This window comes from Phascolarctos cinereus, unplaced genomic scaffold (genome assembly GCF_003287225.1).
Source record: "Phascolarctos cinereus isolate Bilbo 61053 unplaced genomic scaffold, phaCin_HiC Scaffold_2;HRSCAF=192, whole genome shotgun sequence".
Taxonomy (NCBI): Eukaryota; Metazoa; Chordata; class Mammalia; order Diprotodontia; family Phascolarctidae; genus Phascolarctos; species Phascolarctos cinereus.
Genome location: NW_027555625.1, coordinates 231,136,418 through 231,162,289, shown reverse-complemented (window position 1 = coordinate 231,162,289; position 25,872 = coordinate 231,136,418). Strand labels below are relative to the sequence as shown.

The 25,872-nt window shown below is 35.6% G+C and overlaps 1 protein-coding gene across 15 annotated transcripts in view; it reads left to right on the top strand.

The window, feature by feature from the left end:
- The window catches only part of STAU1 (staufen double-stranded RNA binding protein 1), a 54,924-nt gene that overhangs the window by 8,792 nt on the left and 20,260 nt on the right, over nucleotides 1-25,872 (top strand). For 5 of the 15 annotated variants that reach the window (XM_020984171.2, XM_020984172.2, XM_020984173.2 and 2 more), the window contains 6 exons: nucleotides 4,039-4,108; nucleotides 11,336-11,618; nucleotides 13,292-13,416; nucleotides 16,160-16,364; nucleotides 18,904-19,042; nucleotides 20,398-20,563. In XM_020984171.2, coding sequence (XP_020839830.1) covers nucleotides 11,420-11,618; nucleotides 13,292-13,416; nucleotides 16,160-16,364; nucleotides 18,904-19,042; nucleotides 20,398-20,563 — 834 coding nt within the window. In that variant the 5' untranslated portion in view covers nucleotides 4,039-4,108; nucleotides 11,336-11,419. Of the gene's footprint in view, nucleotides 1-4,038; nucleotides 4,109-4,164; nucleotides 4,186-11,335; nucleotides 11,619-13,291; nucleotides 13,417-15,148; nucleotides 15,210-16,159; nucleotides 16,365-18,903; nucleotides 19,043-20,397; nucleotides 20,564-25,872 lie in introns of those variants that run through there. The other 10 variants (XM_020984174.2, XM_020984177.2, XM_020984178.2 and 7 more) reach the window with 6 other exon arrangements.

Genomic DNA, 25,872 nt, shown 5'->3' with positions numbered 1-25,872 from the left:
GCCTCATAAAGGCAAGAACCATGTTCTTGTCCTGTTTGGGTCCTTACAGTAGAGTCATAGAGTCATGCTTAGAATAGGTGCTTAATGTTTTGATGACTTAACTTTTGTTAGTAAGTCCCATTAAAATGAACTTATGAACTACATTTTAAAAAATATAATTTTTTCAATGAACAAAAGCCTATTTTTCTCCCTCATCTTTTCCTCTTTGAAAAAAAAAAGAAAAACAAAATTCTCATAACAAATATACATAATCAACCAAAATAAATTCCCTCATTGGCTGTGTCCAGTAAAAAATATGTCTTAATCTGCACTCTGAGCCTATCACCTCTGTCAGGAGATAAATAGTATTAAACTGCAATTCTGTGTTCCTTCTAAGAAAAAGTAAAATTTCTAGTTCCAGGTCTTGGCTCATAATTAGCTGTACAGTGTTTGATAATAATTGCCCTTTGTCCTTCCTATTCATTCTTTTATGTTGCTCTAATTTATTTTCCCTCTTTTATCTTTATGTTACTTTGTGCCATTCCTTTATGGTCTGATGAAATGAGATTGATAGGATATTTTGGTTGGGTAGTTAGGTGCCTCTGAATCAGTCCTTTCTAATTTGATATGAAAGTATTCAAGAAAGAGGCTTACTCCAAATGAGTAGTCAGTTTATAATAATATTTGACTAAATGGATTAAATATATTTAGATTTTTAGTTTCAGTGAGATTGCACATGCATATGAGATTTCATGCTGTCTGTACTTCGGGATAACCTGTTTGGTCTATAATGACGTAAGTATAGCTCATTAATATCAGAAAGGATGTTGAAAGTTTTAGGTTTCTAAATGGAATAGGTAATGCTGTTTAGGTTGTCTCTATGTTTTCTTTCCGTCATGGAATTAGCGTTATGATTTAACAGGTTTTATCTGTCCTTATGCTTATAAGTTAAAATCCCCTATCCTGTGAATTTTCTATCTTATATACAGTATTGTCATGCCATTGCTATTATGATTCTACTTGGAATGGCTTTTCACCATAAAAAATCATGTGTGTGTATGATAAGGTCTTATTATCTGGTGGCTTATGCTATGTGCTTTGTTCTACAGTTGAGGTAACTTGCTCTGATTCCATCTTTGAACTTCTTTGACCTTTTCCTGTATGTCATTTGCATTCCTATATGTCATATTGCATTGCAATAAGTTGCCTTTCAAGTAGGACCTCAGTCCTCTGGTGCCCTCAGGGATGAATTCACCTTTCTAAATAGTTGAGTTTCCTACATAGTTGAGAATTGACACTTTTAAGGGCCCACATTTCTTTTTAAAATTTTCCACTTATTTCAAAGAAATTTTTCAAAAATCTGTTATTTTTAGATCCTTTCTTCCCCAAAGGGCACATCAACCCTAACTTAGTATCTTTTTTAATGACACAAAGTCATCATTTTGAAACTCAATTACTGTGATACCTTCTAGGCTTATTGAGCTGTTTAAGGTTAGTTGCTCCTATGTTAAATAAAATGGTCTCTGAGTTCTTCTGTCTGCTCTTTGTAGTTTTTCTTAACCCTTGTTATGCACTATCTTTTCTCATTGGTCATCATGCCTGTCTTTAGCACTGATCTGCTGTTTCTGATCAGCGGTTTTGGAATACAAATAACTAAACTAGCTAGAACTGTGTATAAAATAAAGATAGACCCTGAGTCAAGGCTTGAGGGACCCTTTTATGAGTAAAATTTATGAATTTGTGATAGCAGTGTTGGCTGTTTTGTTTCCTTCCCGATTTTCAGCTGATTTCCTAGTGGTAAGATATAGCAGTACTCTGTCTAACAGCAGTATAGTTGGAAAACCTTCAATAAAAATATTCATCCCTGAGTTACCATGGGAGAATCTGGGGAGTTGTCTGATCAATCTGATGAATTTATGGGGAGGTGAAACTTAATTGTATTTTCCTATGAAGGATATAGATTTGCCCCATGGCATCCCCTGGAGAACATCTCAGTGATTGATAACTAATTGGTTGGCTCATATTCCTCTAGGTTAGACATTGTGGACTTCCCTCTGTGCTGGCTTATAAAAGGAGTCCTTATGCTAGGAGCAGGATTAGACCAGGATCTTGAGGGATTTCTGTACCACTGTTTCCTATCCATTAATGGCTGCCTTGAGACAAGACCCATGGGAGGAGCCATATGGTCAGTCGCCCCAGAGATGATGCCCTCTTATCCCAAAAGACATCAGCAGTTGGGCAATGGTTGATTGTTGAGTATGAGCCTTGGAGAAGTTGGTTGCAGAGGAACTTGTGCTGTCACCTATGTAGCAGCTATGGAAACATAGTTGAAGTAATCAGAGTTCCTCACCCCAGTTTATGGGGGAGTGTTTAGAGTCTGTTCTAAGAAGTCTTTTTTTTTTTTGCAAGGCAATTGGGGTTAAGTGACTTGCCCAGGGTCACACAGCTAGTAAGTGTTAAGTGTTTGGTCTGCGGTCAGATTTGAACTCAGGTCCTCTTGACTATGCTATCCACTTCGCCACCTAGCTGCCCCCAAAGGTACTCTTTTGAAGAGAGAAAGCCCCCAAAGCTAGAAGAGCAGCAAAGGGCTAAATACCTTAGTATGAGAGAGCATGGAACCTGGATTTTGCACTTTTTTATTGCCACGAAATATTCAGATGGTGTTTGGGTGATATGATGGGGAAAGGTTGCTACCTATCTACTAGCCAGCCCCAAGCTTGTTTCCCTTCTGGAGGAATCTAGGGCCTCACAGTAGTGCTATAAGATTTTATACATAAGTACATATCTCTGTAGAGTTAAATTGGGACTTATAGAATGTGTTTCTAGCATCTCCAACTTTGTTTCTCTTTCTAAATGTTGTAAAAACATTTTGATTTTGTTGGGAATATTTTTCTTATAGCATAATGAAGTCCAAATTTCTAGGCAGAGCTTTGAGTTGGAAGGACTTTAGGAATCTATGAAAAGTGGAAGGAGTATATTGATTATGGACTATGTACTCTGACCCTTTTATGCATTGTTTATAGGCTGTTGAGTCTTTTTAAAAAAATTTATAGTGAAATAAAGGATGTCTGGGAGCAGAATAGACCTATCCAAAACTGAAGAGAAACCCAGATATGAGCTTAGCCAGAGATTTATCCAGAGTAGACTTTGATGGGGGGAGGCACAAACCAAAATGTTTTTATGTTATTATGGAGAAGGAGGACCCTCAAGATTGAAGCCGGTCTTTGTCAAGAGTCTGAGGCACTGGACCATTGGTTATACTAAAATCAACAAATTGGACAGATACTTCATTTTCTCTACTATCAGGACATGAGAGTAATAAAAATATTAGGAATTATATTAATAGAAGTTGTAAATAATGTAATAATGATCTCAGTGTGAGAAATTCTTTTAGACGTTAAGTACAGTCATTTAAGGTGAATGGGGAGACTACCCATATAGAAATCCATACCTGAAAATTTGAGAATTCATATTCTCTGATGTCATCCTACTGGCTTAGATTCACTATTGGTAATCTGTTATACTTAATGCCCCCCCAAAAAAAAACAACCTTTGGGGGCATTTTATAGAACATTTACACAAGTAGTTTGGGGTACATTTTTATCTAATGATTGCATTTGCATTTAGACAAGTAGAAAGTACTTTTGTAAAATGAAAACATTTGTATATATTTTTGAAAATTATCTGTGTTTGAAAATTAGGATTTTATGATTGGGTAGTATATGATGTCTAGTTGTTTTTTTATAAGTGTGTTTTTCATTTAGAATTAATTCTCAGTTTTCCTAAATACCTTTTGCTGGAAAGAGTTGAAAATTAAAAAGTTAGGTTGTCTCTTAACATCTGTAGAATTTTCATTTCCTTTCAGAGAATACTATACAAAATTTCCAGGTAATTGGGCCTGTTGTAGAGCCTTTGCAGAGTTCTGCACTGAGAAATATATTTTCAGAAAATTTCCCTATTTGTTTTTTGCCTCTACCTTTGTGTCTAGCAGTGTTTTCCTGCTCTTAATGGGGGAAAATATACTCAAGAAAATTATTCATGTTATGTCTCTCTTGCCAGGCATCTCTAACTCATAGCATCATCGAACCGAAATCAAAACTACACTGTCCTGGAGCGCCCTCTTTTCAAGGTACCAGAAATTTACATTCACTCTGAAATTGTAATCCTATTCTTCATTGAAGGGATCACTCATTTTTCTGGTGTTTGGTAAGCAGATATCTTAATTCTAGTGGTGTTTTGTAATATTATAAAAGTGGAATGAATCATATGCAGTTATTTTTGTCTGAGTTAATGTCTTAAAATTTAATTAAAAATTAATTGCAAGAAAAATTGATGACTAGAATATAAGAACCTTTAGCCAGTACTTCCACATACTTTTAACATAAAGACATGAAAATTTGACCACAGATATTGCAATTAAACACGGATTGTTTAATGAGTATATCTATTGATTAAATTGATTTAAGGATTTGGGGAGTTTTTCTACTTGAGACTTTGATTTCGCCGTTGAAGCTTGTTTTTCAAAACTTTAGAACAGTGTTGAATTTGTCTTGATGTGATTGAAAATCAACTCTCATTTATCACTGGCAGCTTCTGATTATCAAAAAGAAAAGAATTTTGCAAGAATTTGCATGACTTTTAAAAATACTTCATTTATATCATATCTCTTTTCTGTGGACCCTAAAGCTCTTTACATGCTTTGATTAACAGGAATGCTTTGTAAAAGCTTTTTTTTTAAGCACTTTCATTCCAAGTGCTAAAAGTTCTTTCTCTTTTGCCTAACTAAATTTCACAATTTAGTTTCCCTATGATAGGGGACAAATACCCTCCTTGAGGATGAGGAAATACTGATAGCTCACATTACTATAGAGCGCTATAGCTTAAAAAGTGCTTTTCTCATAAGTGATGTGAGTAGTACTCATGTTTTACTCATTTTACAAAAGAAGAGATAGAGGATCCAGAGGTAAAGTGACTTGCTCAGGGTCATATGCCTAATAAGTAACAGAGTTGAGACTCAGGTTCAGGTCTTGTAATGATTAGGTCCAGGTCTCTTTCAACTATATCATGCTGCCTTTCCCAGAAGACTGAGACAGATTGGTTAGGGAAGTTGCACAGAGCTCCAAGAAAATGGATTGGGTGGAGGGAGGGAGTGAATTATATATGTAAAATTTATGCTTTGGATTTGTCTAATACCTTTCTTCAAAAAATTTAGAGTGCTTTTATATTATCATAGCCTGCTACTCGTATTTTAATTTACTAGGCTGCAATAAACAGTTCAAGCCCTTTGAAATTTTTATCACAATATTATTTGTGGCCATTTGGCAGCTGAAGGGAAACTGAGGCACAGAGAAGTTAATTGCCAAGAGTTATTGAAGTAGAGCTGACAGAGAGATCCATATTCCTGCAGATTAATCTTGTTTTTCTGATTCGGCTTTGTTGGTTACTACTTTTCACTAGGACTGGTTTCTTATAAACAGGATCCCAATAGTTGCTCATGTTGAAGAATATTGTGGCTAAGGCAATAATGTTTCTGAGTAGGTGGCATATGTCCTGAAGTTTCTTTTCTGTGGGGGCAAAATGGCTAATAATTGTTACATTGATACCAGTCTCTTCTTAGGCAGTAATATACTATGTATGCAGTATGCTACTTTAGTATCCAAGTAAATCATAAATATTGTGTAGTGAAAATGTATGCATCACTTGGTTAAAACATTTGTTGCAGGATGGACAGTTTCTTTCAGTGTTACTTTCTAAAGAGTTGAATTGGAAGAAGGTGAAAATGAGAAACTTGAAAAAAAAAGATTAGAAAAGAAAATAAAGTATTCAGACTTTTAGGCAAAAGAGGTATGTTTTCTTTAAATTTAGTGCAGAGTATGATATAGTCGTTTTCTAGATTGGCCCAAGTAAAATAAAGCATTCTTAAAAGTGGTGATGGATTGTTGTTGATGTTGTTAGTAGATTACCCAATGATAACTAATCTAGAAAAGATAAAATTCTATATCAAATACCTGGCATTAAATTAGTTTTACATGAGAGCACATTTAGTCTGTTGGGCCTGATGTAAAAGTCTTAAACAGTGTAGTTCACTTCCAGTCATTATTTTTGTTAATGTTTTCCTGTGATTACTTCTTTAGTGCAGCTTTTTCTGTATTTTTCATCGTATGTTTGAATTACTAAGTATGTGCTGGTATTTGTAGCAAGCATCTTCCAAATAAAGCAACTTTATCTTTAAGGGGAGCAAATTTCTGGTTTAAGAGTGTTTAAGTAGGTATACTTTGTTTTTCAATTTTGGTATATAACCCTGCTACTAGACATTCTTTCCTTGATGCTACAACTTTCATAGCAAATGCTTTAGGAAGTCACTATATAAGGTGGATCATGGTGGAATTGTTTTTGTTTTTTCATTGCTGCTGTTTTATCCGTAAAGGCTAGGCTAATGTTTGGGGCTTATCATTGTTTCCATGTCTGGTAAATATAGAAATGGATGATACTACTGATTTCCAGTAATCTGGAAAAGGATTTGTAAAATACCCAAATCTTTATTACACCTAGAAAGAAATCCCAGAACGTGGAGAGAGTGGGGATAATTAGGAAGTTAAGTTTCCTTTTTAGAAATTGCCACAGAATTTATTGGAGCTGTTTTTAATCTATTCAACCAGTATTGACCATGGACATAACTATGAGTTCAATACTCTTAGGTACTGTGAAGACTACATTTTAAGGGAAATGTAACAAAATCTGTTGGGGGTGTTATGGATGGAAAGGGGGACCTTTAAGGTTTGTAACACTAAAAATCTCATTTGAACTGAACAGTAGCCCTTGGAGGTAGATGCTATTATTTATCTCCATTTTATAGATGGAGAAACTGAGCTGAGAGATTAAGTGCCTTGTCCAGGGTCACACAGCTAGTAAATATCTGAGGTCACATTTGGACTCAGGTCTTCCTGACTCCAGGTACAATGTTCTATCCACTGACCCACCTACCTGATAGAATGAAAGTGGGAAATATAGGATAGGGTTCTTTCTATATGGTGGGGAAGATTTTAACTTAAATTTTTTATTGTTGTCAGAGGTAGCTTTGGGCGGATGGAATCTCCCAAAACCTGTAATAGGCTTTTTGAGATGGAAGAAACCACCCTGTGCAGGATTCAGTCTCTGTTACCTGTGTGACAGGTGGTTGTCCAAATTCTCTTTGAAAGTTGCTGGTGATAGCTAAAAAACAGCTTCTCAACAGTCCGTTCCATTTTTATACGTATCAAATTACTACCAAGTTTGCGCTTATATTGAGCCAAAATGTGCCTTTCAAAAATTTCCAACTATTCATAGGGTATTGCTCTCTTCTTCAGACTAATAGGTAATGTTTATTTAGTGTTTAAGGCTTCAGTTGTTCCATATGTAACCTGTGTAACTTATCTTTAAAAGTAAAGTACTTATTTCTGTGAGTAATGTTTACACCAGGTTAATTCTTCCAAAGTAAAGCAAGAACAATTTGTGTTTCTTGTAGGTCACAAGATGGATAACATTGTTAGTGTTCTACAGGGGAAATGATCCTTAATACTTTTTATCTTTGTGTATCTAATATGTTTCTGGGTTAGAGTTTTTCTTCTTAACACTTGGCTTCCCCATGCACACCATTATCTCCATAAAATGGTAGAGCATTCAAGAAGAGTAAAACTTGGTAAATTGTTGTGGCTGAGTCAGAGGGGTAGCTTGACATAAGTTGTGATTGCTTTTCTTTCGAAGCGGAGTCTAGAAAAATATCAGGTATTTTGTAAAGGACAGTAGGGTGGTATTGTTGATGAGTCACAATTAACCATTTTTATAAGTGACTTTGTGTTAGTCTTTTATGTCGATATAATTTAAAAATTAGATATTTTGCCCATGTCTACAGACATATTCCTTTACTACAAAGATTGAAACTGCTTTGACACTTGAAGGTGAATGAAGCATTGTATTTGTGTGGGTGTGGTTAAAGATACTTCTACAATCTCTTGAGAAAAGTTGTGCCTAACTTCTGTGTTCACGGTTATTCAGTACATATTGTTCATAATATCAACAAAATACGTTTGGTTCTTAATTGATGTAGTGTTCTTTAGGCATCCAGCATATCTGTATTTGGAAGCACATTCTATTTTTTATTCTAAAATAAAGTTTTTGTGGAACTCATGAACTTTGACTTTCTTCTCCTTTCAACTAAAAACACTTGTAAAATTAAAGCAGCCAGCCATTGTGATTTTTTTTTAAAGAAAATTCTGTGAAACTGAATTTAATGTTAGTTGGGAAAGCCTTGACTGACTTACAAGCATTTTCAGGGGGAAGTACATCCCCTTTTATCAGTACAAAGATTGTACGTAACGTATAGAACTTTGAAATAACATTAGTCTTCTTTTCCTCAGCCATTGGATGACTAAAGCTGTCCAAATAGGAAGAAATCAGAAGGGTATCGTAGTATTATAGGCTTGATAAGTTTTTTTAATTTTTAATTAGAATGAAGTGTTCAGAGCATGTTAAAGGTTTTTGCATTTATATGTTTACATAAAAATTTTAGAATCTTGCAGTTGCCAATTCCTCATTTTACTCTAGTCTCTCTAGGACCTGTTAAGCTCTCAGAAAATCTCAGGCTATGTTTGTGTGTCTGCTGAGTCATTTTGCTGGTTCAAAATCATATGTCGTGAGGTAGCATGAGTCTTGAAAATTGATGGGGGTGGGGATCTAAAGTTTGCATGGAAAGTTTTAAGTTTCAGAACTATCTAAATTTACTTGAATAATAAATTTAAAATTTCATAATACATCTGGAGTCTACGTATTTGCAAATTTGCATGGAATCAAAGAGCAATAGTAGATACCCTTTATTTGAAGATGTTGCTAAGTAGTGTGTGTGTGTGTCAGGGGAGAGTTTCCACTCAAATCCATGAAAATTTTCATGGATCTGATTGTGTTTTAGACTATTTGGTAGCCTTTTATGGATGAAAAGGAAATACTCTTTTCTGGAATTTATCAATTAAATTACTATGAATTTCTTTATGAGGAGTAGTACTTTTATGTTTGAAACTAGTTAGAGTAGGAATGAATCCTATTGAGAGAGTGAGGAAAAGCCTTTGGGTTTCATTTTCAGACTTTAAAAGACCTACATATATTAAATTGCTAACAAATAAAGTTAAACTCAGCAGGTTTTGTATCTTTCATTTTAGTTAGTCCTGTTGAGGATTTCAGATTTTCCAAGGTTACCATCTATTAGAAAGTTCCGCTTTGGAAAGAACAACTTAGCTTCAGAGTAGTTTAGGTTTAAAAATTCTAGTCAGCTATTAAAATGTTCATTGTCCTTCCTCAACCCTTAGTGAGGTTTTCATATGTATGGAGGTGCTTTGTTAGTGCTAGGAGGTTGGCTTTGATCAACATTAGCTAAAATGGTTATCTTCAGTCCAGGTTAATTTAGAGATTCCCTCTTTGGGCTACTGACAGTGGTAGTTCAATTGTTAATAACGTGGCTAGATTCTAGAGCAGATAACTTTGCCTTCGTTTTATTTTAAGCATGTGTTCTGCATGTGGTACTAAGGACTCATTCCGTCTGTGAAGTTGATTTTTGTTTCCAAAGAAAAATATACTTAACAGGTTTTCTTGAGAAAGTGAAAGTTTTATTTTGGCAGGTAAAGAGAAAAACACCTTAGGACTCAAGGCCAATGTTTGAAACTATTACAATGACAGTCTTTAAGAGAGATTGTTGTTCATATCTGTGACCTAAGGGGCTGTGTTATGCTTTTATATGTGTCTATAAGTAAACAAGATCCTTCTTATTAGAACTTTTTTTTTTTTACTTTTGAGGCATTTGGGGTTAAGTGACTTGCCCAGGGTCTCACAGCTAGTATGTGTCAAGTGCTTGGTATGAGGCCAGATTTGAACTCAGGTCCTCCTGACTTCAGGGCCAGTGCTCTATCCATTGTGCCATGTAGCGGCCCTTAGAACTTTCAATAAGGTCATGTTTACACTTTTATTGTAATTCATTTCAACAGAGATATCCTTAATTTTTCAGTCTTGGATGACTGTAAGATATAATTAGTTGAAATACACAAGTGTTTGTGAATTGCATAGTATTTGTCTTGCTACTTGCTTCCTGTCTTTAATCAAGGAAAGAGAATAAAGATTCTGGACATTTTTATAAAGTTAGTACATAATTTTATTCCTCACCATAGAACCATTCAATTAATTTGCTAATAGCAATTTCCTGTGTAAGCTCCATAGCCCAGATGTCCAGATTTGTTCCTTAGCAATCTGTGAGCTGAACTGTCTGAACTGTTTGCCATATCTTTAGGGAGAGAGAGAGAGAAAGAGAGAGAGAGAGAAAGAGTGTGAGTGTGTGTGTGTGTGACTGCTAGTTATTGTAAGACCTTTTGAGTATTTAGACTATGTTCATTATTTAGCTGGAAGGCCACCAAAAATAAGCAGCATTGTCCTTGTATTTTTTTTAATGAATGAATTCTAATTTGATCAAAAGTAACATAACATTTTCAAAGTACTCTTTCCTTATCAGATGAAGATCTCTTTAATTCTAAACCACCCAAATAACAGCCAAACTCCAAAACCTTATATCTATTCCTGTTCTTCTCTTCTCCTCCAGCACCACTTCTACTTTTGATAACATTCCTTTTGAATAATCTGTTCCAATCTATTTCTCATGATGTTGTACATTGAAACGTGCATAACACTTTGCTTGCAGTGAATAAACCAAACTAATCTTAAGAGAACGTGCTTATGAGCTCAGATTGTTGAGACTTGTTCTGACATCATCAAGGAAAAGAAACAGCTTAAGTTGAGACTTGCTCTGTGTCCTCTGTCAGCTTACAGTGGTGAAGGGTTCATATCTGAGCACAAGATTCTTAGAATTGAAAGTGTTGATACACCTGTTAATAGCTGTGACAACTCAATTTGCTCTCAGCTTCTTACAAATCTTAAGAATAGTAATTTCAGTAATTAAAATTTGCATTGTGAGGATTTAGGAAGTATGTGGACAGTTTACAATTCTCTAATATGCACCAATGCAAATTACTGTACTTCCCTGAGTCTAATAGTAAAATAAGCAAAGATCTGTCATTGAAGAACATGTGGGCATTGAAAATCTTTTATTTTTCAACTGTGAGAAGGCTGCAAATACAGGCAGCTTACTGTATATCACGTAGGAACAAAACATCAGCCAATTAAAATGTTTAAACACATTTTTTTTAATGGAGTAGCCCAGTCACAGGCTAAAATTGGGCTATTTTCCTTGTTGGGTAGGTAACACCAATTTTATCTGGATATTAGCAATTACATATCTCCTCTATAATTTATCTTTTTATTTTCTTTTCCTTACAACTTTTAGGTAGAACTTTAGACTTCATAGCACTGAATTAACCTGCACTGAAAGCTGTTTACCTGCAGTTGTTCACTTTTGTTGAAAGTGAACATGTCTCAAGTTCAAGTTCAGAACCCATCAGCTGCTCTCTCAGGGAGCCAAATACTGAACAAGAACCAGTCTACTATCTCACAGCCTTTGATGAGTATTCCTTCTACTACTAGCTCTCTGCCCTCTGAAAATGCAGGTAGACCTATTCAAAACTCTGCTTTACCCTCTGCATCTATTACATCCACCAGTGCAGCTGCAGGTAAGCATATGAATCCAAGTGTCTTCTATTTCAACTGTTTTCTTAGCCTGTTTTATGACCTGATAAGTAGTTTGAAGATATAGAGAGCAGTAGCAAAAGTTACTTCAAGAAGCCACCTCCTGTCCTTTATCCTTGAAGTAAAATACTGGCCAGATATTAGGTTGTTAGACCCTTTCCAAAGGAAAGATTTCAAAATTGTTTAAAAAAAAAAAGGAACCAATGTCACCAGAAACCGTACATTATAAAAGGTTGGTTACCCAGAAGGATTTGACAGTACAGTTTTAGAGATTCATTATTGGATAGAAAATCTTGTCTGCTTTAAAAACAAAACAGAACAAAGTTTTTCCTGGAATTGAGAGCTCTTGTGTATGAGCAGAACCCGTTTTATGTTTTTGGGAGAAATTATCCCAAACTAAGGGTCTGTGGCACATTATGGAAAAAATAAGAGACACCTCGCGGCATATGTGCATTTTGATTATAGACAAGCAAGTTTAAGTGCAGAGGGTAGGTACTGAGATAGGCATTTCAGAGATGAGAGTGCAGAGCCAGCAGAATGTGAGGAAAGTGGCCAAGAAAAAAATTTAAAAAGAATTCCCAGGGCCCTCAACTCTGTGATCTAGGAAAGCAAAAAATCTGCTGAAAATACCCATGTAATGGTAAAATAACACCTGAAACATTAAAGCTTAAGAATACCCCCCAACACTACAGTTAGATATTTGGGCAACAAATCTGACAAACTCTAGGTATCTCTAGGTGGCTCTGTACCAGAGCCAGTTTACCATGACAGAAGCCATTTGAAATACGTCTCTTAGATCCTGCATCTCTCCTCACATTTCCTCCTTCCTCTCTCTATTCCTTTACTTTATCAGTCTATTCTGAGTGTTTCCTTAATTTCCTTCTCCCTCTCTCATCTGCATGGCTTCTTCCGTTTTAGCTCTAGCCTTCCTTGAGCTAGCTCACCAGATATTATTATTCTTGACTTTGTCACATTCCCCAGATGATTCAGTTCCCACCAAATTTTGCCATGTAAGAGGGTCTTAAAAGGAAAAGACAAAGGATTTCATGCCTTTGGCATCTTTTGCTTTCTCTTCTGACATATTCTTGTGCCTGAATCTTGTTAACTTCATAAACTCCTCAAGCCCTGGCTGTGTCACTTAATATAATTATCAGCATTAGTTACTAAATCTGTGAGTAGCAGCCTCTAGGGGAAAAAACTAGGAGGTGCCCCTAGAATGATAACTTTCTGGAAAATGGCAAGCACAGTGCCAATTTAGAGATGGCACTGGCATGTTGCTTGTCATGAAACAGCAGAATAGGTGATGCACTAAGTGGTGAGTCTTTGCTAAAAAGACTTCCTTATTCTTCCATTGTTTGGTTACAACAGCTGATCCTATGTCTTGCTTGCTGTGTGCTTTAGTTATTCTACTAAAACTCCTATTCTCTCTCCTTTGAAGATACATCTTCTAGATTAACTATCTTTAACTGGTTCAGAAAAGACAACAGAAGTCTCTTCAGTAGCCACATATCTCCTACTGTAGGGCTTTTGGTTTTGCATTGCTTCATCTGTAAATACTCAGAACTTCAGTTTGCTTTCCCTTGATTTTCATATCCCTGGGAAAGCATCATTCTTACATACCAGCAGTTGACTTCAATGCTCTTACATTATTTTTCAGTTCCTTCTAACATGGCAAACCCCAAAGAGAAAACCCCAATGTGTCTTGTGAATGAGTTAGCCCGTTTCAACAAGATTCAGCCTGAGTATAAGCTTTTGAGTGAGCAAGGTCCAGCTCACTCTAAGGTAAATATTGTCCATACTGCTTGTGCATTTATAACCACCAGGAATGTTTTCTCTTACTGTTGTAAGTGGTGCAAGAGTATTTTCAAGCTGTTAAGAGGGTGTCAGTGACACTGAAGTAATAAAGCAGTTTCTTAGATGGGTTTTTGACAAGTTTCTTTCTTTTTCATCCTTGCAGAGTTGGGCCAAAGGAAATGTATACTTGATTTAGGGATTGGAACCATTTGGCTTTTCGAAAGTTTCAATTAATAAACTTTGTGGTTAGGATTCTGAGTACCCATAATTCTTTTTTGTCTAAGGGCAATCAATGTTTCCAGTGTGGATTATCCAGGCCCTTGGTCTCTCCTCCTCTTGCTACTAGCGTGCCTGCCTTTTGGTCATGTCATTTCTCATTAGCACTCGTACCATAGGCAGGGAAGGGAGAGGAGGTGATGAAGAAAACAGTTTTGTTTAACAGGTGACACCTCTGATAAAAGGTTTGAAGAAGAATGGTGAAACTAGTTGGCAAAAGTCAATATTTTCGATTATCTGTGGATTTTAGGTATCCATGTCATCCCTATTTCCACAAATAATGGAGAGTTGACCATCTTTTTGAATTTTAATCATTTGTTATAACTACCTATCAGTATTTTAATCTTTTATACTTGGCTCAAAGTATGTATAAATTGTGTGGGCTTGAGACTTATGCACATCTAGGTATTTCCCCGTTTCTGTGGCCTTAGCATTTTAACATTTGGAGAGAATAAACAAGAGGATAAAGAATTGAGACACTGGTTTTCTGCTATTAGTTTTTTCAACAAAGTTGAAATAATTTAGGGCAAGTTATTTAACCTCTCTGTGCCTCATTTCCTTGACATATAGAACCTCAGATAAAGCATTATATTATTGAAATTCGGCGTTTTTCTTGGTATTTGTCAACAACAGGTCTAAGGAATTTCACATTTAAGCAAAATGGAAATTTACACTTCCTACAGAGTCAGTTACAACACTACTTTTGGGCATGATTTTATTTTTTTCAATCTTCATATTTGAAAGGCAGCTAGCTTATATAACTAATGTCTCTCCTACAGGATTTTTCTTTGCAGACTTTAACTTTGGGATTCCCTTTATTAACTACTTTGCTTATTTTGGGCAGGGTGGTGGGGAGGGGAGATACTATGTATGTTGTCAAAAAGACAGGGGTCCATTGTTAATGGGCAGAAACCTTTTGGGACATTCTTGGTTAAGACATATAAGACACGTGATTCTTTGCACACCCAGTTTTTCAGGTCTGCTCTAACAGTTTGGTGTTTTGCCTTTGCCCTTAATAGGGCCAATGAGTTTTAGGTACTTTTAACTCTATCAAAAGTGAGATTTAAACTTCAATTCACTACCAGCACTAGCTATGAAATACCACAAGGATGAAACTATCTCTATAGTAACAACAGAATCCAACAGAATGGAAGCAGCGCTGGATGGGGAAGTCCTGGAGAGAGATGAGACTGTTAATGAAATTAACTTTTCTTTTTAGTCCTTACCCCTTCAATGCCTTTCCATGCAAGGATCACCAAAATGACCCTGGGATTTCATAGCTGTTGCAGATTGCTGCTATCTGCCTTGCCAGGCCAGCCTGGATTATGAGTATATGCTGTTGGCACTTAAATGATTATTGACCTCAGGAACTGCAGCAAATATGTAGGAGACACCTGATGTTTCAAGGGGGGTGAAGGATTCTTTAATTTTTTTCCCCTGGTAGTGGAAGCTCTGCACTGAGGGAATCCTGAAGTTAAGACCTGCAAGAAAAATCAACAATGAAGGCAAGTTGCCCCCACCCCATTAGGCCTACAACTGGCATTGCCCCGTAAAGTTAGTTTTAGGCAAGAGGGTTTGTTGTTTTGGTTTTTTTTTTTAAGTCATGGGATGAAAAAAAATCAGGAAATATTTTTCATTGTTGTTGTTAAATTCTGAAGTATATATGAAGAATTTTTGAACATGATGTAAAATTTAGTGATGAGATTAATAACATCACCTTATTTGAAAGAGTAGGTATGCATGATGGGGACAGTTTTGCACTTAAAGAAGGAGGAAGGAAGCTTGCTACCATCGTGGCATGCAGAGGATAGGATGAGCTGTTTCAGCACCTACTCATGACTAAAGTTGTCATAGTCTTAAGAGAGAACTTTGCTTATGGTGCATCTGATTTTTGTGAAAATCCGAACTACCTGTAGATGCTACAGTTCTGCTGTTTTTTATTTTTTGTTTTTGTTTTATGCTGAGTCTTTAAGGAAAGCATTAGCAAAATTTATAATTTGTTCCCAGATTGGCTCAAGCCCTGGTCCTGATGGGGTTGTATTTTCAGGCCAAGATCAACAGGCATTAGAGCATCAAAACAAACATTTTCTTAATTGTTTGAGACGACTGTGTCTAAATAAAGTTAAGAAATTCTGTGCCGTAAAGGGTGCTTAGAAGAACTTATTCATAAGATTGATGTCTTCTAAATGATCAGGGTCTAGAATTTAAACCCGTGGGAGATTGTTCAGAAAATTTTCCCCCACCCTTTTATTTAGCTTTCAAGAGCATAGTTCTTTTTTCATGGCATGTTGTGCTCTTTTAGCCAGATTTTTTTTTTCCTACAAAATAAATGGGTTGGGGGAGAAGGATACATGGAAAAATTTGTGGTTCTTTTGGCCATGGCAGTAAAGTCCAGGTGATATGTTCAAAATTATATCAGACATCAAGGATGAGAACTCACCATTTTCATGTGTAGGTGTTTACGGTGCAGCTGACACTTGGAGACCAGCACTGGGAAGCTGAAGGAACTAGTATTAAAAAAGCCCAACACTCAGCTGCTGCCAAAGCTTTGGAAGGAACAAAATTTCCTAAACCAACAGCCCGTCCTATTCGTAGCGAAGGAAGGAATCCAGGTATTATGCGTGGGCCAAGACAGGTTCCTTTCAAAAGTGTGTCTAGAGGTACCCATTTAGTATGTATATGAATGTTGCTTAACTAATGATCTTGAAAGCACAGATTATGCCCTATCAATGGCAAACTTCACATTTAGGAAACCTTCATCTTAATCTAGAGGCCTCCTATACAGAACATATGTATACTAGCATAAGGAGTAAAACATAAAGCCCTGAGTTCATCAAATAAATTTTCTCTTTGCATATAGAAACAAATTGAAGGAAGCTTGCCAGTGTTATTTTTTACTTTGAATCCTGCACTCTTAATACTAATTGGCTCTTTATATCACAGTATGTTCTAATGTTTTGATATAACTAAAATTACCTAGTTTTTTTCCTACAAGCAAGACTTGCATGAACCACAAAATAACCAATTGGGACCTCAGGAAAGGGGGAAGAGGGTGGTAGTTGAATTTAAAATTTAGTATAAAATTTGGATTTGTGTTTGAAATTGGTATTACCTCTTGCATTCAGCAGTCCCATGATTTTCATTCTTATTCTCATAACATTTGATGAAGGTACATTTTGGATTTGAATCTTTTTCTTTTTAAAAAAATGAATGTTTGTCATTGATGGTGTTTTTCTGTGGCTGTTGTAAAATAGCTATTCTTAAATGTGATTTAGACACTCATTTTTTTATGTCTAAAGTTTATTTTCTTTGGTAACTACTCAGGGGTTTATAAACTTGTAAAAGGAAAAAAATTCTTTTTGAATTTTAACACTTTTTAAAAATTACATGTAAAAACTATTTTTAACCTTTGTTTTTTATAATTTTACAAATTTTAGACTTTTTACAATTTTGAGTTCCAAATTCTTTCCCACTGTTCCTCCCTTCTTCCCCTGTCATTGAGAAGGCAAGCAATTTGATAAAGGTTATACGTGTGTAGTCATGCAAAACATTTTCATATTAGTCATGTAAAAGGAAACACAGACCAAAAAAACAAGAAAAATAAAGAAAGCAAAATAACAGTACTCTTCTGTCTGCATTCAGATTCCATCAGTTCTTCCTCTGGAGGTGGATAGCATTTTTCTTCATAGGTCAGAATTGTCTTAGATCTTTGTATGGCCGGGATTAGCTAAATCATTCACAGTTGGTCATTGTACAATATTGCTGTTCCTGTATACAGTGTTCTCCTGGTTTTGCTCACTTTACTTTGCATCAGTTCATGTGAGTCTTTCCAGATTTTTCAGAAAGCATCCTACTTGTATTTCTTATAGCAAAATAGTATTCCATTACAATCATATACCACAACTTGTTCAGCCATTTCCCAGTTGATGGGCATCCTTTCAATTTCCAATTCTTTGCCACCACAAAAAAGGCTTCTACAAATATTTTTGTATATATAGGTTCTTTTCCTTTTTTTTTCCCTAATCTCTTTTGGATACAGACCTAGTAGTGGTGTTTCTTGGTCAAAGCATATATGCACATTTTTATAGCCCTTTGGGCATAGTTCTAAGTTACTCTTCAGAATCAGTTTACAATTCCACCAGCCGTGCATTAGTTTCCCAGTTTTCCCACATCCCCTCCAATATTTGTCATTTGGAAAAGGAATCGTTTTTGGAAAAAGAATAGTGTACATTTCCAAAGATGATAGTCCTGATGTTGACTAAAATTATACTGACTTCTGTGGTATAAAAAAAGTGATTAGAATTTCTTTTCTTCTTTCTCTGAAAGGTAATACTGTAAGTCAAATACCATTATAAATAGCACAAGATGAAAATCTCTATATAACAAACATGCTTCCAAGGCCCCGATGACTCCATTAATTCAAATAATATCAGCTACATTAGAATTCACGAAACAATTTAGACAGTTTTTGGTAGTTATAAAAATGAATTTAATCTTAGGCTTCACTAATAAACATCTAGTATCAGAACAAGAGCAGTGAAAGTCTCACTGTACTATGTGCTACTCAGACCCACATCTCGAATAATGTGTTCTTTTTTAGATTCAACATTTTGGGAGGAATCTGGACAAACTGGAATGTGTTCAGGGGAGGGTAACCAGGATGGTGAGGGGGCCTTGAAACTGCTGTGTGAGGACTTATTTAAGATTCATGTGTGTGATGTTTAGCATTGAGACAAGAGAATTTGGAAGAATGTAATGACTCTCCTCAAATCTTTGATGTGAAAGACTGAACTTATGTTGCTTGGTTCCAGAGGGAAGAATGATGAATAGAAATAGAGATTTTAGGTTATTATGAGGAAAAATCCTAAGATACTGTGATAACTTTGATAATGTGATTTGACTTGCAGTAGAACTTAAGCTTATAATATCTAGCCCTGTATATCTGTCATTAATTTGTGAAATTGGTAAGCAATGTACATTAAATTGCTAACATACTAATAAAGTTTTCTGACATTAACTCCCTATGTGTGGAGAAATCACAGTATAATTATTCTGTTTCCTGACTTGGGTGACCATGGTTGAAGTACTTGTACCTTGTATCAAGAATCTAATTAGTGTATAGCATGCCATTCTTGATGACTTAATAAACTGAAGTTTTCTAATGTTGAAAAAAATAATTCTTGGTGTTTTGTATTACAGACAGTGTAACCCCAACAGTGGAACTAAATGCACTTTGCATGAAACTTGGAAAAAAACCAATGTACAAGCCTGTTGATCCCTACACAAGAATGCAGTCCACCTATAACTATAATATGAGAGGAGGTGCCTATCCCCCACGGTATGTTTCTTTAGATAAGGCATTTTTGCTGCATCCTTGAAAATAAAAATAAACCTTTAGATAAGACAGCATAGATAAGACAGTATTGCTTTGGCCCTTCCCAGCTTGCCCTCTGTTGAAATCCATTTTCTGCATGTTTTTTTAACTGTTGTCTTGACATTCTTACAAAAGCTGGCTTTGGAACGAGCATGTGTGCCCTAGGTAGTCTGTGTAGAGCTCACCTCCATTGTGTCTGACTTTCATGACCATAGGTCACATTTGAAGACTGTTTCAATGAACACCAAAAACTCTTTAGCATCTACTAAATCCTTGATTGTTACTTATTACTCACATTCTGATTTCTAAATGGTATGCTCAGGGTGCAGGGAGTAATCTAAGTGTTAATTCAATATGAAAATGATTGACTTCAAAAACTTCCAATTGTCAACAAAAAGCAGTATTATTTTCTACTTGACTGGGTCAGTACCATTAAGTTTAAGCAGCAGCCAGTAACTGATGCACCCTTCAGGCTGGGCCAATTTAAAGGATGATTCCTAAAACTAAGTCATCTAGTAATGAATAGAGAATTACAGAGACAAGACTCCCCTTTTAAAAACTGTGTTCCAAAAAAATTACAACTTATACTTACCATTTCCAAAGTGTTTCACATTAATTCTCACAGCATCATACTAGATAGGTATTATTCTTAGCCCCATTTTTTATTTTTTAATGCCATATGGCTTCAAAGCATAGCCTTATACAGTGGTTCTGGAGTCAGAAGATTTGGTTCAAATCCAGTCTCTGATGCTTACTAACTGTATGACCTTGGCAAGTGACATTTATCTCCCTGGGCCCCAATTTCCTCCCATCTGTTTACAAAACAAAAACAAAAAAGGAGGGAGTTGGACTACATAGCCTCTGAGATCCCTTCTAGCTCTAGCTCTGTGATCCTAAGAATGAAGACAAGTTAGGACCTGTAAGGACCAGATCAGTGGTAGAGATCAAGGGAGCATATATCTTTGGTTTTTGTCTCAGGTAACTAGATCCTAAAACACTGAGGACTGATAAACAGAAGTCAGCATGTTATATTGTTTTAGAATAAATAATTAGCTAAATTCCAAAGCGCTTTGAACTTGAGTTCCTTACTGTTCATACTGCCTAATGGTTGTGCCTCACCTTAAACTTCTAACGTCTTGTATTGTATCCATGTAAAATCCTTACTAGTAATTTAACAGGTTGGTGACCCTAGAGAAACTATGAAGAATGAAGTATTTTGAATTTCATTTTCTTAGATATGGGTCAGATAGAAATCTCAGAATGTAACTCTCCTTCCCCCTCTTCCCTTACCTATTTCCTGATTGTTTTTTTTTCTTTAGGTACTTTTACCCATTTCCTGTCCCACCTTTACTTTATCAAGTTGAACTTTCCATTGGAGGACAGCAGTTTAATGGGAAGGGACGAACAAGACAGGCAGCAAAACATGATGCAGCTGCAAAGGCACTAAAAATCTTGCAGAATGAGCCCCTGCCTGAGAAACCAGAGGTAAGGATCTCATTATCAGTTTTGTCTGTTTATCTTTCCTCATCTGCTTCCCTGTTATGCATTTGCCCTCTGAAAAATGCTAGTGGCTTCCTAATACTGATGGAAAACTTTGAAATTCTGGCCCCTTGCTTCCTTCATACCATTTCTAGTATTTTCATGAAAGACCTCTAACCTTAAGGCATAATCTTTGCTGTGTGTCACAGTAGAGTTGTGAATGGCTAATATATTCTTAGGTAGTAAAGGTGGTTTTTACCTGTTAGGACCTCTTGTGATTTTGTGCTATTACATTTATTTAAAGTGATGCTATTACATTTATTTAAAGAAAAATGTTTTTAGATATTTCTTTTTTTTGGAGGGGGGTGAGTCAGGGTTTAAGTGACTTGCCCAGGGTCACACAGTTAGTAAGTGTCAAGTGTCCGAGGTCACATTTGAACTCGGGTCCTCGTGACTCCAAGGCCAGTACTCTATCCGCTACGCCACCTAGCTGCCCCTTTTTTAGACATTTCTGAGGCTGACATTTAGTCTAAGAAAAGATTTTCTTTATGTAGGAAAATTATTTTTACCATTTTTGTTTTCTCTGTGTCTTTTGTTTCTTACTACATGAGAGTATAGCACTTATGAAATAAGCACCTATATGCTGTTGTGGGCTCAGGTTCAATGGGGCTGCTGCTGATATATTTTGGCACATGCAACTTAGGTGGCAATTTACCTTAGTCAGCAGGATAATAGGGTTAAGGGTATAAATGAGACCAAAGTATGCTTTTAATTTAAAATATCTGAGCAATTCTGGCATTCTGCCTAAAGAAGTAGGAGAAGAAAGACATTATTCCTCAGAGTTCATGGTACTAAAGTAGGCAATAGGCTCATATCACACTTAAAAAGATCATACCCAGATTTTATGACCTACCTCAGTCACAATATAGTTGATAAACTGAGAGAAATGTTTATCTTCAGTCAAACTTAAACAAGACTTGATTATGCCCCTGGTCAGCATTTCAGTTTTTTCTTCCAAAGAAATAGACTTCCAGACCAGAAACCGATAGTTTCTTCATGGGAAGTCTTGAGCTGCAGTGTATGGTTCTAATGCGTGTGTGTGTGTGTGTGTGTGTGTGTGTGTGTGTGTGTGTGTGTCTGTCTGTCTGTCTGTCTGTCTGTCTCTGTCTGTGTGTCTGTAACTGAGACCTCGGATGAGCAGAAACACAAGATTGATATGACAGGGTTGGTTTTTCAATTGTTACTGCTATTTTTCAGTGACATGTTCTTAGGGAAATTTTTTGCTTTCCTTCTTTCTGAGGACAAAATAAGATGCTAATGCGGGAGAAGGAAGGATTTAGGTTATACAAAAATAATTCCTGACAAGGTTATAAAAACACTTACCAAAAGAAACTGCAAATCTGATTTGTATGAAAGACTTTCATTTATCTAGCATATAACTCAGTAAAATGAGGGTCATAACATCTGTACTACCTATCTTGTAGGGTTGTTGTCAGGCCCAAATGAAATAATGTATATAAAGCACTTTGCAAACTTGTAAAGTGTTATAGAATTGTTTTTTATAATCTCTAGACGTAGTTCAGACTAAAGGTAGAAACATTATGTTTCAAAAGAAATAGGTGTTTTTTTAGCCTCTTTTGAATGGTGTTAGGGAGTGATTTTAATAAAATTCAGCAATGTAAAATACAATCAGTATTTTGGGGCAGGTGTATTAGGGTTCCTTGTGATATCTGTATGTCACAATGTTGTTGAAAAAGGAGCAAAAATATTTTAGTACATTTGTATCTCTTAAATCTGATGACATAACCTTAATGAAAGTAAGCCTGTCAAACTAGAACATCTTTAAGATTAATGTGCAAATACTTCTCTTAGTTACAATTTCATTGGCTGATTTGTAGCTTATGAAATATGCACCATGAGTGTATTTTAAACTGATTTATGCCCTTAAGAGCTTTATGGATTGAATCATAATGGCATAAAGGCTTATGCTTGTAAAATTAGTAGGTATAACTTTTCATGAAGGGAGCATTTTTAATGGAGTGTTAATGAAAATAATTGTTCCAGAGTGTACCCAAAGTTCTCTATACGGTTATATTAAGCAGTTGAATAAAGTTAAAGAAAAGATCCCTTCAAGAGAGTGATAAGTTCCTCTTATATGTATTATTGCTACATAGATTTTCAAAGGTAGGCTATTTTATGGTAAAATAACAATAAAAATTTGATATAATACAGTTAGTTTGTAAGGGGCAAGTGGATATACTATTACCAGCATCAGCATTATAAAGGACTTTTACAACATTTAATTTATTTTTTTGTTTTATTGGTATTTTTTTTGACATCATAATCTTTTCCAAATATATCCTCTACCTTTCCTTGTAACAAAGATAACATCAACTGGAAAACAGTTTTGTGGGAATTAAATTTAGACCAATGTCTTTTATCACATGCCACAGTATGTTCAAAATGAATATGTGACCAGAATATAAAAGGTAATGCCATTTAAAAAATTAGAAGAGAAAAAGATAGCTTTTCACAGCTATATGACCAAGAAGAGCTCTTGACTAAACAAGGGTTAGGATCCATTACAAAAGATAAAATATATAATTTCTGTAACATGAAATTAAAAACTTTTACATGAAAAAACCAGTGGAAGTAGAATAAAGGTGGAAGCTGTTGATTAGGGGAAAAAAATCTTTGCATCTTATGATGTCTAAAAAAGATCTACTATTCAAGATAAATGCACATACATGAAGAACAAGAGCCATTCTTCAATGGATAAGAACAAACTGTAATAAGCTTGACCCCACAGAAGAGATAGGAGGAGGCACTTCCACTCTTCTTTGAAGAAACAGGAGACTATAGGTGTGGAACACTACATATATCAGACTTTTTCAATATGTTAGTTTTGCTAAACTGTTTTTTTTTCTTTTTTCTTTTTTGTTATAAAGAATGGCTCTCAGGGTGAAGTAGGGGAGGAGGAAATTAGGAAATTTAATGATGTAAAAACAATTTATCAATAATTTTTAAAAAATAAATGTCCATACCCCTTGGCCCAGAGAACTCATAACTCAAGGAGGTTAAAGATAGGACAAAAGCCCTGTATGAACCAAAATATAAATACAACATGGCAGCTAGATGTTTAAGTGGATAAAGCACTATTAATAAATTTGATGTAATCAAAATTATCAATTTTATGTCTCAGTATGAACTCTTATCTGGGCACGAACTCTTCCCTTATCCATAAATGTAACAGATAAAATATTTCATGCTCCTTGATCTGCTTATGATAATCACTCTTTATGTCTAAATAATGTAACCTTTTGATCTTATCTTGGTATATGGTTTGAGATGTTGATCTGTACCTAGTTTCTGCCAAATTGGTTACAAATACTGACAGTCTTAGTTGATCTATGTTGGTTAGTTTTGCTAAACTAGGCTGGGGGGAAGGGATGTATTTGAAGATGAAGAAACATAAAAATAAAAAAAATCAATAAGAAATTTTTTTTAACAGTTCAACAAAACCAAATAGCATGTCAGCTGTTGCAAAGCCAGCATTCTTTCACTTATTGTCCCCTCACTTCTCCAAGTGATGAAGTTAAGGTATACGTTCTCAATCCTTCCTGGGTTAGGCTTGATCATTACAACATATTCTGTTTTCACCTGACTGTTCTCTACATTTATATTGTTGTAGATGTGTATGTGGTTTTCCTGGTTATGATTATTTCATTTTGTATTAATTAACAAATCTTCCCATGTTTCTCTGAATTCTTCACGTTTGTCATTTCTCATGGCACAGTAATATCCCATAACATTCATATACCACATCCTGTTTAGCCATTCCTCGATCAGTGGTGCCCACTATTTTGCTAGTCCTTTACTACCACAAAAAGCACTCTTAATGGATATTTTGGTATATATGGGACTTTTCTTTTATGTTTTTTATTTCTTTGTGATATATATCTAGCTGTAGGATCTCTGAGTCAAAGTATATTGACATTTTCAGTCACTTTTTTTTTGTTTTGACATAATTCCAAATAGCTTTCTACAATGGACATGGATCATTGCTCCACCCTATATAGTGTGCTGATTTCCCAAAGCCCCTCCAGTATTAACTGTTTACAGCTATTGCTATCCATGCCAGTTTTCTAGGTGTAAGGTGAAACCTGAGAGTTGTTTTATTTTTCACTTTTATTAGTGACTTGCAGGAATCTTACATATGGTTTGTAATTTGTATGGTTTCATGTATTTTTCAATTTATTAAATCTCAAATTTATGTTATGTCACTGATACCCAATTTTATTAAGTCACTGATCCATTCATTCAGAGAAACAAACAGATTTTTTTTATATGTTATTTTTTTTTGGTGGGAGGAGGTCCAGGCTTGTGTTTTTGTTGATATAGATGAAAGCAGCTCTTAGTGAGGGAACTCCTTTAACCAATACAGATCAGCCACTTCTGTGCATTCAATAAGTGCTAGAGAGTTGCTCAGGACACTAAGAAATTAAGTGACATGCCCCGGGACCACAAGAACCAGTTTGTGTCAGAGGCAGGACTTAAATCCAGGTTATCCTGACTCTGGGACCAGTTCTAGGTCCACTGCCTTACTGCCTCTTAGTAATTATGGAAGTTAACACTTTTCTTCTCTGTTCACTTTTCAAACTTAATCTGTATCAAGGGATCACTTTAACTACCAATGTGACACATACATTTACCTATATGGAGGAGTGAGGCAGCTGCTTAACAGCCGTAGGGAACATTGACAAATGGTTTAGAACAAAAAGTGGAGCTAAATCATGAAAACTTAGGTAGGTAGACTGTAGCTGACTATTGGTGAAGGCCAAGAGTATTTACTTCCCATTGTTTTCATATGTTGCTGATAGAATTGTAATAATTGCCAGTGGCTATAGGCTTGGCCTTTCTTCTGTTAGTCAAAAAACCTACTGCTGAATCATTATCCTTGCGTAAGATAGATTTTTTTTTTTTGGCTAGGCAGTGGGGTTAAGTGACTTGCCCAGCTAGTAAGTGTTATGTGTCTGAGGCCGCATTTGAATTCAGGTCCTCCTGAATCCCAGGCCGGTGGTCTATCCACTGCACTACATAGCTGCCCCCTCTAAGATAGATTTTTGATGTGGGAAGATGATATAATCAGATATAAAAGCATAAAACAGAAAACTTTAGCCATAAATCAGAGTCTTTTATGGAGTCACGGAGCATAGGATCATATATTTAGAGCTTGAAGGGTGTCTTAGAAATCATTTAGTTCAGCTCCCTGAATTTATAGATGAAGAAACAAAGTAAAAGGTTAAATGTAGGTT